This window comes from Sminthopsis crassicaudata, chromosome 1 (genome assembly GCF_048593235.1).
Source record: "Sminthopsis crassicaudata isolate SCR6 chromosome 1, ASM4859323v1, whole genome shotgun sequence".
NCBI lineage: Eukaryota > Metazoa > Chordata > Mammalia > Dasyuromorphia > Dasyuridae > Sminthopsis > Sminthopsis crassicaudata.
Genome location: NC_133617.1, coordinates 485,682,312 through 485,696,650, shown reverse-complemented (window position 1 = coordinate 485,696,650; position 14,339 = coordinate 485,682,312). Strand labels below are relative to the sequence as shown.

General features: G+C 33.7%; 1 protein-coding gene across 8 annotated transcripts in view; it reads left to right on the top strand.

The window, feature by feature from the left end:
- FBXL18 (F-box and leucine rich repeat protein 18) overlaps positions 1 to 14,339 on the top strand; it is a 131,598-nt gene that overhangs the window by 29,564 nt on the left and 87,695 nt on the right. For 5 of the 8 annotated variants that reach the window (XR_012484611.1, XM_074281229.1, XM_074281227.1 and 2 more), the window contains one exon: positions 4,495 to 4,713. The exons of 1 other annotated variant lie outside the window; for it this stretch is intronic. Coding sequence is in view for 6 of the 7 variants with exons in the window: in XM_074281229.1 (XP_074137330.1) it covers positions 4,495 to 4,713 (219 nt within the window). In the remaining variant the exon portion in view is untranslated. Of the gene's footprint in view, positions 1 to 4,081; positions 4,125 to 4,494; positions 4,714 to 14,339 lie in introns of all 8 variants that reach the window. 2 more of the 8 variants (XM_074281232.1, XM_074281233.1) reach the window with 1 other exon arrangement.

Sequence of the window (14,339 nt, the reverse complement as noted above, 5' to 3'; positions counted from 1 at the left end):
ATTGCAGAGGGGAACACATTTCTTATCCCCAGACTTAAGTTGATTTCTTTGGAAATAGTAATTTGGATATCTAGAGAGTTTGGATATGTTTTAGTGGCAATTTGATTTTTAATTAAAATGTCAATTATTTAGAGCTATAACTTTAAAACTTTTTGAATCCTTAGAACTGCTGTAGTCTAGTTAATAAGTATTATCTCTGTTTTATAGGTGAGATAACTGAAATCTAAAGAGGTTGTAAGATGCAGGGAGAAATAGAACTCAAGGTCAGTGGGAAACTTTGATCTTAGCATATAAGCATTAGAAAAGACCAGAGATACTATTGGCCTCCACCATTTTACAGAGAAATGAAACGGAATCATATGTTTAGTTATTGGGATGTTAGTTTTGGAGTCTAGGTTTCCCAACTTGTAATTAAATGTTTATTTTTCTGTACCATGTGGGCAGCATAACTTAAGTGATCATGCTAGATTTTAGAGCCCATGAATTTCTGAAATGTCTTCTCACAAAGTTATGTGAATTCGGAAATCAGGTACTTCCCCCCTTAAGGTTGAAAGAGAATCACTTAAGTTGAAGGGAAGAAAGAAATCATTTGATATGAAAACAAATCATAGCAATACTAAGATTTTATGTTCAGCAAAACTAATTTACTGTCTGTTCTTCCTTTCCCACTCCACCATAGCTGTTGAGCAATTGACAGAATCACCTGTAGTTGGTTCAGGTTTAACAGTTGCATTGAGTCAGTTGTATTAGGTTCCATTCTGCAGATTGCTTGTCAATTAGCTATTGTTACTGTGCATGAAAGAAAAAAATGATTTTGTTTTGCAGTGTTTGTAAGCCTTTTGTCTGTTTTTCTTATCTCCAAACAGTACTTGCTGATTGAGAACTTTTAGAATAAGTATTAATGAGAATGAAGTATAATATAAGGTGTTATTTAATAGCTAGTCATTCTGCTAAGTTTGGGCATTCAGGAATTTATCCCCTGAGTTCAAGACTATTTTGGACAGAGGTGGCAGAAAACAAATAGCTTCCTCCAAAAAGGAATTCCACCTAATTATGCCCCAGTAGACACAGCATGGTTCTTGTTATCAGGTTGGCAGGAAGATTTTTAAACAGGTGAATGGGAGAGATCCAAGTGCCAAGGAGCTGTCTTCTTAGCTGTTTAATATTTGTGTTTATGTGTAGACATAGAGGTTTAAACTGTGAGATTTAAAAACGGTCTATAGGGTTAGAAATGCTAACGTGAGACCATAGTGCCACCTAGTGTCCAAAGTTTTTGCTATGGTGCTTCCCTCCACAATCTTCCTCCTCCCATTTTCTAACTCATAAGATGCGTTCACCTGCCGTATTGAGTTATTGCTTTGCATACAAAACAAATAGCATTTGTTGGTTACCTCATATCCTTGAACAAGAGCTACTCTTGTGCTTTTGTGTCAGATGCTAGTAGCGACGTTACTACTGTTGGAAGGGAAAAGCAATTTGTTTGCCCAGCTTGAGAATAATATGGGTTTTGCAACAGATTTATTGCCTCCCTTGTTTCAGGCTCTTAAACAGCTCTCTCTCTCTCTCTCTCTCTCTCTCTCTCTCTCTCTCTCTCTCTCTCTCTCTCTCTCTCTCTCTCTCTCTCTCTCTCTCTCTCTCTCTCTGTTTCCAATTTGACCTTTTTTTCCCCTTCTGAAAATGAAAGTATGCCTTTTGAGAATCAGTTTCCTATTAATAGCTGCATTAAAATTTATTTATTGATTTATTTTTTAAGGTCAGGATCAAGTGTTATCTGAATTTCTCTTAACAAAAACAAAACAAAACAAAACAAAAACTTTATTAATGCCATTTCCCCATGCATTCCTTCTTCTCTTCCCCTGCCTCTTCTAAACACAAATAAAATCCTTCCTTGTAACAAAAACAGTTAAGGAAAACTGACAGAGCAACTACATGTGACATGGTAAATGCATCTTTTAGAGCTGAAATGATTTCTTGACATTCAAGCATGTTAGAGGGGGTAAAAATGAAAATTATTTACTCTCTGTACCATGCCTAAGTTATATAGTTTACTTATATTTAAGTCAGTAGTCCATCTTCATGTATATTTTCCATAAGTTCAAACTTAAATGAAATAATTTTTTAAAAATGAAGCCCGTGACCCATCTGTCTTCCTTTCTACTGCTTCTCAATAAATTAGCACTTAAGACCTTCAATAAGTTCCTTAACTTTTCTTAGCTCATTCATCTATAAAATGAGTTTGGATTAAGGTCATTTGTGCTGATGGCCAAATCCATAGCAAAATTTTATTAAAAATGTAAAACTCATTCTTGGCTTAGAAGGGTGAAGGGCTATATAGACATAGTCAATAATTGGCTGATTCTTGGATTAGATGATCTCAAAGGTCTTTGTACTTGTAATATTCTATGGTACTATCAATGAATGAATGAAAAAACATTGTGCTAAAATGCTAGGAATACAAATAGAGGAATAGTCTTTGTTTTCCAGGAGCATGCATGGAGTAGTCTGCAGGGTATATGAAAAGATGAAGTAGAAAGATTGAATAAAGTTATACAATTAATTTATTAATTAAAAATTAGAGGTAAGGGTGTACCCTGTAAAAAATTTTATTGGAAAAACATAAAAATTTGATATAGGTGGAATTGGGAATTTGTGGAATCTTCTTGTTATTCAATGCAACTTGGACAATTGCTAATTTACTTGAATGTTGTGAATTTTAAATTTACCAGGTGATAACTCATTTTAGTCCCTAATGACAAATTGCATTCTTCACCTCAAGAATTCTTTTAGGCTTTTCACTTGTTTGATACAGTTAATGATGTTGTTAAGGTCTAGGGCAGGCTCTATTTTCAACTTATGTGCACAAATAATAGTTAAGCAGTGCCTATTTTTAATTGAAGTTGGCCTGAATTTTAAAGTCCTTCCATCTTCATTAACTAATCACAAGGAGTAAAATGACTTATTGGCATTTTTCCCAATGAATTAATGACTAGTTGGAAATTTGAAACAAAATCTTCCTAGTTGTTTTTACATTTGCTATGGTTGAAATTTGAACACATGTATAGATATTTTTGAAGCATTTTTGTTCTCCCTTAAATCTGGTAATTAAAAAGCAACCTTGTTTTTTTATTAGTATTCCCTCTTTTTTTCCTGGGAAAATTACCTTGGGTGGTTAGCAAGGTTATTTGGGACCAGTTTGGGTGTTGGCCTTTTTGTACTAATTTTTTAAGGAAGAAACTTTCTTTCCCTTTATAGCTATCCCAATAGGACAACTTATCAGCATAGTCCTGAGTTTCTGTTTCTTGACATTCTCAGTTTGCTGCAAGAAATGGGCAATCTAAAATTTCCATTGGATTTTATTTGTCACACTGTAACTTACTTTATTGGTCCTTCATAAAATTGAGCTGGTAATGTACCATAGAAGAATGTCTCAGGTCAAGGTGACTCTATCTGGCCTTCTGTCCATAATATACAACTCTATTTTTAGAATGTATATTATTTATGGTAGGTAGTATAAGATGGATAGGTTATACCACTGCAGATTCTGGTAATGGGAACAGTTGATGATATACTAATGGACCATGAATTTTCATAAGTTTGACATGCTTTCTTCCCACAGTAAGTTTGGAACTTTAAAGTCCCGTAGACTCTAGGAAACTTTGAATATTTGATATGAAGAACTCAATTTATCACCATACAGACCCAGTATCCTTTTGCTGAAAATATTATGGGATAGGTAAAGAATATTTTTAAAAACATGTGTTTCAGTGAAACAAGGGAAGGAAAGTACATTTGTTCCTTTCTGTGGTTGGAAAAAACTGTCCCCTTTTTTGTAGAAGAAGCCTGAATTAAAGGCACTGGATTCAACTTTGTCCATTATATTGTCCATATTCAAAGCTATTTATAGCTTTGAATGATAAAGTCTTGTTCACAACTAAACATTTTATCAAATCCATCTACCTTTTAAAATGTATTAAATTTTGACTATTACTTACATCTTAATAATAATCATAATAATAATGAGTAGTTGATCATGCTTTATGTTTTGTAATCACTTTATTAAATAAATTATCTTCTTTTAAAGAGATGGTCCTGTTAAGATTCTCCTCTTAAGACAATCTTATGGGGTAAGTATTATAGATATTATACCTCTTTTACATCGTGACACTCTTGGTCTTAGAATCCATTATTGTGTAGTTTGCATTATCTTAAACAGTGCAGTGTGGTAAAAAGAGCATTGCATCTGGGATCGAGTAGATCTGGGTTCTGTCCCCAACTATTGCTGTTAAGTGATCATGGGCAAGTCACTTTACTCTTTGAGACTCACTGTTTTTATCATTAAAATAAAGAAGTTGGATTAATTTTAATTTTTGACATCCCTTTAAGTGCTAACATTCTATCATCCTATGTGTCTGAATTTATTGGATCTATCTGTTTATTCATGTTTTGGACTTGTTCTCTCTATCTAGAGTCATAGCTCATATTCTTTTCTTTCAGACTAGAGCAGCCCTACTTCAGTGCGAATGCTCAGTTCTTCCAGGCTCTGAGTCATTGCTCTTCCCTTCAGCGTCTCTGTATCATCTCCCGAAGTGGTACTTTGCAGTCAGATGCTGTGATGTCATTCATGGGCAGCTGTCTTGGGCTCATCATGTGCCACATGTTTACAGGAGAGTCCCTCACCGCCTGCAAGAATCTTCAGCAGTCCATTGTTCGAAGGTGAGAGTTAGAAGTTTTGGAGTAGGATGTTTAATCAGTGCTTGTGCTCATACCATTTGTGTCCTCAAATGGTGTGAGCATTCAGGATGAACATGTCTGTAAAGAGTATCAATTAACTTTCTTAAGGTATTATGACTTTTTAATCAGTTATACTTAGGTAAAAATAATTATATGGTGATTTAATACAGAAAGCTTGTTCTTGGTGTCACTTCAGTTATACTTCATTTATTTGACATTGTTGGTGAATATGTCTCTTGTAAATGAATTTTCCCTATAATTGATGCTTATCCCTTTAAGTGTCAAAAAAAATCACTTTAAAATTAAAATATTTTTCCAATTATATACTTCCTTGTGTTTCAAAACAGTTCAAACATTATTTAACCCTTTCTTAACTACTTAGTTTCATTGTTAGGAAAATTGTCCTATTGTCTATTGCCCTTGTGAATTGTCAAGAGTATGTAACAGTGCCCTTACTGCCATGTTTAGGTCTGTTTTTTAGTTTTTAAGACTTCTCTTCATTGTATCTACTTCTTAGCTTTAAATTTATATCTTCTAATGTACTTCACAAAAATACTACTCAGCTACTTCTTGGTGGTGTGGATAACTTGGGCTTCATGAAGGATATGTCAGTGGAATGCAAGGTCTTTTGGGTTTTAGCATCCTGAGAATGCTTTGATTATATAGTCTTTGTGTAAGACTGTATGTGCTTCCCAAAGAGCAGTCTGACTAAATAAGGAGAAAGCTTATCACTAGAAGATTGACCATTAGATGATGAGTTGTTTTGCCATGGCAACCTATGAAACAAAGAAAAATACAAAGTGATTCTCATTTCTGCTTGATCCCCTTATACTTCTAGAGTGACAATATTAGAATATTTGAAAAGGATGGAAAGATTGCTAAGATTTACATAGTTCTTGGATCACTTATGAGTATTAATCTATTTGTAATCTAAATGAAAGATCCTTGTTCAATTATAAATGACTGAACATACATTTTGAGGAACTGGATTATATCAATATTGACATTCTTACTATAAATGAAATCAGAAAAAAGAAGTTGGGTAAAATAAAATGATGATTCACAGACATTTCTAAAAGAGGCAAATAATGGAATTTGCAAAGTTGGTTTTATCCTATGTCTAAAGGCAACAAGAAACATAATTTAATGGGACACTTGGTCATCTTGCCTTGTAGTGCCCATGATGAACATAAATGAAAAGACCACCTTGAAGATTATTGCAGCTTATGTGTCAACATCTGTTGCAGAGGATGAGGTAGAGAAATTCTACATAAAACTTAATAAGATTTAACAAATTTAATCTGCATATAAATATATTTATATATATAACATGAATATAAATATAAAGATAGGTGTAGTAGAGGACATGGAAAAGTATGTTGGAAAATATGTCTTACGATCAAGAAATAAAAGTGATCAAATGTTTGTAGACTATCTGAAGCTTTATACCTTGTGAGTATGTGAGTATTTCAAGAAGATAGTCAGAAGACACTGAACATGGTGATATTGAATAACATCACCAAAAAAATGTAATCAGCTATTTTAACAGATAGAAAAAAGTAATTACCATTTTAGGGGATCATTTCTGAGTCATCTGTTTCTGTCTTAATTAGACTATCAACTTATTAGAACAAAGAACAAAATCAGGAGTAAATTACAAGAAAGATTAACAGAAGAAACCTGCAATTAAAATAGTTTAACTTGATAAGTTTTTGACTAAAAATATGGGGTTTGCATTGAGGAACAAATATTAACACAAACTGCCCGTTTGCTTTGGAATTTTAATCAGTGAAAGACATAAGCATAACAATAGAAATAAGTTTCATGAGATCTGAAGTTATTTAATTTTTTTGTCATCTTATCACAGTACTTGATGTAATAGGTGCTTAATAAATAGTTGTTGATTGAACAAGAAAGCCAAAATATCCTAGTAACTGCCTCATGGCTTGTAAACACTTTATTTCTTTGCTAAGCAGAAAGAGACAGAAGCAATGACAGTGCTCATTTACAAAATAAATTCAGTTTCAAAAACGCGAACAGTGGAAGATTAGGAAAACTATCACCTTATAAACCAGTGGAAATAAGCTTGGCTTGAAAGCCATTTAAGTCAAATCATACCAAAAACATCTAAAGATGAAACTAAAAGAACACCAAATAGATGAAAAGTAGAAAAGGTATGTCAGGATTTCTATATCAAATTGCTTTCTTTATTAATTACAATGGAATATCCATATTTGAACTCAATATTCATGTTTTGTATGCCTAATTCATATAATGAAGAAAAAGAAATGATACTAATAAACCAAAAAAAGAAAAAAAAGAAATAAAGAAAAGCAGAAGTAGAAGTAGAGGAGTCCTAGACTAGAGAGAACAGTTTTGAGCACATTGAGGCATCAGTTCTCCACATATCTAAAAGATGAGGACAAGATACAAAAATTTCAGAAAAACATACATGACATTCCTTTCAAAAAAAAAAAAGCAGTTATGAGTAAATCAGTAACTACTGATCTACATGTCTACTACTTTATCATCTCTTCCAAATATTCACTTGAATGAACAATATTAATGACATCCTGAATTAAAATAAGAGAAAGATTATGCTTTTGTAAACAGTATTTTATAGACCCTATTCTTATAGCTATGCATTTGATTAATAGGCACAAGGAACAGAAGATTTATTTTGATCTTTATTGTTTGACTCTAAAGCATTTGATAGAGTAGAGTAAAACTTAGCTTTAAAGCCTTTCCAGGGTCAGCTAGGTGGCATGTGGATAGCGCACCAGCCCTGCAGTCAGGAGGACCTGAATTCAAATTAGCCTCAGATACATAACACTTCCTGGATGTGTGACCCTGGGCAAGTCACTTAACCCCAGTTACCTCAGCAAAAAAAAAATAAATAAAATAAAAAGCCTCTCTAGCAAGGTGTTTACCATGCATATGTAAAGATCATATCTTGACCCAATGATTGTACTACTGAGCCTGTACTCTTAAGGGAATAAAATAGGCATGTTATTTGTTTAGGAAAATATTCATATCAACATTTTTTGTTGTAGCAAAAACCTTGGCAATAAACTGAGTGCCCACCAGTTGGAGAATGATTGAACTAATTATGATACGCTAATATAATAGATGTTATTGTACCATAAGGAATTACAAATATGGGCAATTCAGAGAAAAATGGGAACTTATGTGTTGTGTGTGTGTGCATGCGTGTGTGTGTATGTGTGTGTGTGTGTGTGTGTGTGTGTGTGTGTGTGAATGAGAGAGAGAGAGAGAGAGAGAGAGGTAGAACCAGGAAAAAAATGTACATGACTACATATAGCATATATATTAGTTATCTATAGTACTATATGGTAATGACTAGATATAATATTTTAAGTGAAAAGTATATTAAATACTTTTTAGTCCCAGTCTTGGTCCCAGAGAACAGATAACAAAACATAGCTTGGAAAAGGGGTGGATGACTATGGATGCACAATCAAGCAGTAACTCAAAATGCTAATTTTTTTGGGGGGGAGACCGAGTTTGCCTATCTAGCCCAGGCTAGAAATCGTGTGACCGATCACAGATCCAATCTTAATACTGATCTGGGTGGAAGCTTTAACATTCTTTGTTTTTTCAACCTGCATTGGTTTGCTCCTCAAGCAGCCTGAGGTTCCACTGCTTCCAGAGGCTCTCCATAATGATTCCAGCTGTGATCAGCTTTAGTCCTCCTGCAGCTCAGAATTCCTGAAGTCAGGCAATCCACCAGCCTCAGCCTTCCTAGTAGCAGAGACTGCAGGTGTGTTCACCATACCTGACCAAAAAAAGTGTTTATTAAATGCCTACTATATGCCAACCATTGTGCTAAACCCAGGCGATGCAAAAACAGTCCTTGTGCTCAAGAAGCTTAATGGAAGAGACACCATATAAATTAATTGGTACATACTAGATATATACAAAGTAAATATAAGGTAGCCTTATAGGGAAAGGCATTAGCAACTGAACTACTAGGCAAGGTCTGTAGACAGCACTTGAACTGACTCTGAAAAAGTGAAGGATCCACAGAGGTGTCAAATAGGAGGGAGAGTATTTCAGGCATGAGAGATGGCCAGTGGAAAGCATGGAATAGCAGTATAGGGTATCATGTGAGGAACAGAATATAGGCCAGATTGGTTACACTGTGGAGTATATAGAGAAGAGTACTATGTCAGCAGATTGGAAAGATAGGAAGGAGCCAATTTTAAATGCCAAATGGAAGATTTTATTTTATCTTAGAGCTAATAGCCACTGGGGTTTATTGAACATGGAAGAGATGTGGGAAATCACTTTGGCAATTGAGTGGAGAATGGATTGGAGTATAGAGAGTCATAAGACAGGGAGACTAGTTAAAAGGATATTTTATAGGTGAAAGATAATGAGGGCTTGAACTAGAAATGCAACTGTGAGTGGAGGGGGGAGAGACATAGAGTGTTTTTGAGAAATATTCTGGGGAAAGCAATTGCAAGATATATTGATGAATTGGATATGCAGAGTTACAATATGAAATAAATCTACAAAAAGTTGGTTGGAATCTGTTTATGGAAGACCTTAAATGCTAGACTATAGAATTTATATTTTATCCTACAAGCAAGAAGGAACTACTAAAGGTTATCAAGCAAACAAGTAACATGGTCAGACTTGTGTATCACCAAGATTATTTTGTAACTTATGTGATAGCTGAATTGGAGAAAGGAAAAACTGGAAGGGAGACTAGCTGAGAAGCTCTTACAGTAGTCTAAGTAAAAAAGTGATGAGGCCCTGAATCATAGAATTTTAGGACTGCAATCACTCTTAGATTCAGGCATCATCAGTTGTTTTCATTTTTTTCTTACTAGGGAAGATTTGAAGTGATGGGGAGGTGGAGAAAGAGAAGGGTATATCTAGAAATGACTAATGACAAAGCAAAAGGTACCAATAAAACTTTTAAAATAAAGATCATACAATTCCTTGATATATGTAACAGCCGAAATAATTATGTTTGATTCTCTGATTATTACTATTGATTGAAGAATAAAGTAGTGTTTGCTACTTGGAAGGTGTTCAGTACCCAGTCCAGATGGGAGAGGGATTTCCTTTAGATGATGAGATTTTTTTAGGTGTGTGTGTGTGTGTGTGTGTGTGTGTGTGTGTGTGTGTGTGTGTGTGTAACACATAATTGGAGGAGGAGATGAGTTAGGCTTATATCAATGATGAATAATGGATAGCTTTTGTGCTGGGTCTGATATGCAGGAATGGAGAGAAAAGCCCTTAGCACCTTGGGTGGACTTTATGTGGAGGATTTATGTTATTATATAAACAAGAATTTAATAGCATGAGAAAATGTCTGCATTCTGTAGTTACTCTCTCCACAAGTAGCCTTATTAATGAGATCACCAGATGTACTGAAGTATTGAAGACTGATGTGTTGTGGGATCAAAAACAAGATAAGAATTATATATAAAATAAAAGTAAATAACTTATGAAAAGGAAAAGATCTATGAGACTCATGAACTATATAAGCTTATACACTTGTTTTGCTTTCTTTTGGGTTCTAGATTGTGTTCTAAATGATTGAAAATGATAGAGAGGTGGAATGGGAATATATTTGTACAAAGGAAGATATTTAGTTCTCTTCTCCTTTTAATTTGTCTGGAATTCTCTCTTATGTTTCCTGTGCTCTTCTTAATTCTCAGGCTTCCTTTGAAAAACAGCAGTTGTGTTGGTGGGAACTAACAGTTTAAAAGTCTTCTTGAGTTTTGATTTTGCAATATGCTTCATATTCTCTCTTCTCCAAATCTACCCACCCTTCAAAACTGCTGTACTTTAGTGTACTGCTGTGTATTTTATTGTTTTATTGTTGCTTTTTAATTTTTTCTTTTTAACATTACTGTCATTTTCTTTCTTTCCCCCCCCCCCCTAGTGTCACATTTATTCATCTATTAAACCCCACATGATTTAGTGCAACATGAAGGAAAACCCAACATTTCATGATTGAATGGTTTAGTTTATGTGGATGGCTTTTGGAAAGTCTGGACATCTTTTAAAAGGATAATTTTCATTTAGAATTCTGGGCCTTCTTTCTTCATTTGCTATAATCTATATTAACCTAATAGAATTTATACTGATTAGTGAGACTCAGAATTGTTCCAAGGTTCTAGGTTATTCTTTCTGTTCCAGGTGACATCAGGATTGAGCCAGACTCAAGATGTGTAAAGCTGCTATAGAATCCCTGACTCTCATAATCACATTCAAATGCTTGGGTTGAAGATCTGGCTAAGCATGTCTGTGACTATGAGTGGGGAGAATTGGAGGGTCACTTTCCTAAGCCTGATGTTCATTATCACTTTAGAGGAGGAAGAAGGGAAAGGGGGAAAACACTCACTCCTACCTGATGTGTTATCACCTGAAGGCCACTGCCATTTCACAATGACTTCCTGGGAATAGAATCCTCCCTTGTTACAAATAAGTCAAATCAAACAAAATAATTAACATATTGACCATATTTGAAAATGTCTGACTTTGTCCATACTTATTTATTCATTACCTTTCTGCAGAGAGGTTGGAAGGATTCTTTACCATCAATATTCTGAAGTAATGATTAAACACTACATTGATAGGAGAATGTTTCTGAAGTTCTTACTGTGAGAAGTCTATGTTATGTTAATATTCTGTAAATGCCAAATGAAATACTAATTTTTGGCATTCTGATTCTTCATGTTATTTACTCCAAAAATTCAAAAGAAAAAAAAACTATTTAATTTGAAGAAATAATCTACATTTTAACATATTTGAATTTTATTTATTCTTTAATGTATTACATATTCTCTTACCTTAAAAATCACAAATCTAGCAAATCTGTTGCCCCAATTAATCAATGGCTTTTAAAAAACAAAACAAAAACAAACCTCAGCCTTCTGTGTTTGGGGGCTATTCTAGTGGAGAGGGAGAAGTCTAAACTCTATATCTATTAAGTTTGTCTTTTATTGTCTTTCATGGTTCTCTGCAATATCAATATTTGCTATGTCTTGGAGACAGCCTTGTTTCTCTCTGTATAGGAAAACCATGTTGATTGATTGATTGATTGATTGATTTTTCTGAGGCTGGGGTTAAGTAATTTGCCCAGGGTCACACAGCTAGGAAGTCTTAAGTGTCTGAGACCAGATTTGAACTGGGGTCCTCCTGAATTCGAGGCTGGTGCTCTATCCACTGTGCCACCTAGCTGCCCCAATTTAGTTATTTTAAGTGTCTCTTCCCAGATGAATTATTGAGACTTAAGGAACAGTTGCTTGTCTCTTGAAAATTTTGGGGAAACCAGTAGATGTAAAACAGTTCTGCTTTCAATTAGATCTAGATCTGGTTTTCCTTTTCTTCATTTAACTTATTATTGAGAATACTACTTTGTGAAAAGATAGGGTTTTTTTTTTCTTTTTCTTTAAAGAATGTATTTGTACCTGCTGTTTACTTTCATCCAGAAGTTTTAATCACTCTTATTATAACATAGAGACTACCTTTATGATTTTGTTATCTTAGAAGATTTTGATTTGAGGAACTTGAGTAAATATTCAACAGGAGTAGAAATTTGGTTTCCTTATAACTTTGTCTAATTCAAGGAAAATGATGCACAAGAAGGATTTTGTTTTAAACAGATTTTTTTTTTAAGATGGAATCATTTGAAATATCTTAAGATAGTTTTTAAAGAGTTTTGTTTGTTTGTTTGTTTGTTTTTTAGTTTTAAGATAGTTTTAAAAGACTTAAAAGTCTTTTACTGGTACATCCATGTTGATTTGGAAACTAATGATGTCTCCATAAAGATACTGTTCTGGATTTCCTACCTTACTATAAGCCATTTGTCACCCAGTTCTTTGCTTTTCTGATGACAATAACGCCATAAAAACTAGAAAGAGTACATGGTTGTCTCAGTTGCTCTAAAGATGATCTGAAGGGCAACCAAGGCTACTGTTATATACAATCTTATATATGGCCCCTTCAGTTTTGTTTGTTTTATCATTGAATCCATTGGAAAGTCTTGGTTAATTTAATGTAATTTTAAAATTCTGTACTGTTAAATGTGGAAGTTCAATAAAAGAAGAAATAGCTAAGTTTCTATAATATTTTACTAAGCTCAAATTTGTATTAGTAAAAAACTTATTCACTATAGATTTTTTATGAATAGCTTTATTTGTGTTTTCCTAGTGTTCTCTTCAGTCTCAACTCTTCTCAATCCTTTTACATCCAGGGGCATGAAAGAAAGTGAAGGTTTATTTTTAGGGTACCTGAACTGAAAGAGAATATAGTATGAAAGTTGATTTTTTTTTTCCCCTAATCTACTTGGGAGATGAGTCCTTCTCTTTCTTTAGCCTCATAGGAATAATTCAGTGCTTTTCCAGCTCCACTTGGTTGCAAATAGAATTTCCATTTATTAGTACTTTTTATAAGGAGGCTTCTTATATTGGGCTGAAAGCAGTGTCTACTAAGTTTCTTATCTACAATTTTAGAAATTAGTTTTAGAGCATTCTTGGCCCATTTTTCTGTTCCTAAGTAAGGAACTATCTTATTAAAAATGGACTGCTGCTTTGTCAATTTTAGAATTTGTTAGATGTCTTGATACAGAGCAACTTTAGCTACAGAAAAGAAAATCTAAGCCAGCAGTCAAAGAAATTGTATATTTGAAATTATGTAAAAAAAATTATGGAAATGTCCCTATCCTTTATCTCAGAGATTCTGCTGCTAGACATATGACCTGTGCACACCAAAATACAGCATGTCCCCAAGTTTTAAACTACACCAAGATTTTTGGGAAACCATATTTATTGCATCAGTGAGCATAGGAAGGACTTGTGTGAATTGATGCAAAATGAAGTAAGCACAGCCTGGAAAACTATTATATATAATCTTTATGGACCCTATAAACAATATACATAATGACTACAGCAATATAAATTGAAAAAACAACTACTACAAAACCATAGATAGCACATGCTACAAAATTATATAAAGCAAGCAGTTGTGCCTTAAAGAAGAGATAAGAGAACTCTTCCTCTTCAAACCCTTATCCCCAAACCTCCCCCCCCCCAACTCTTTTGCAGAGGTGGGAGTTCCATGGGTGTGGAACACTGCATATATTTTCAGATTTTTTTTCTATATATTGATTTTGATGATTGTTTATTTTTCTTTTCTCCCCCCTTTTTTTTTTCTTTAAAAAATGACCTTTGTTATATAAAAAGATTCTCAAAGGGTTGGTTGGGGTCTATGAAGAGAAATTAGACGATGGAAACACAAAGTATCAAAATTAAAAAAAAAAAACAAAAATCGTGACTAAAACAATGTAAATAGAAAAAAATTATAAGAAAACAACTGGATTGAGTGAAAAGAAAAGAAAAAAAGGCTTGTTAAAATATCTTTTTTAAATTCAGAAGAAAATTTGAAGGAAGGTCGGAAAGAAACACTGAAAAGCAGGGCAGTTTTGAAAGCTACAGATTGAACTTATATCTTAAAATGATAAGCAATCTGTACATAATAGAAAAATGCAGTCTTTTGTTCAGTTTCCTTTTTCTCTGCTATTATGTACTTGGAAATATCCATTTTATTTTGTGGCTAAGTTCAGAATT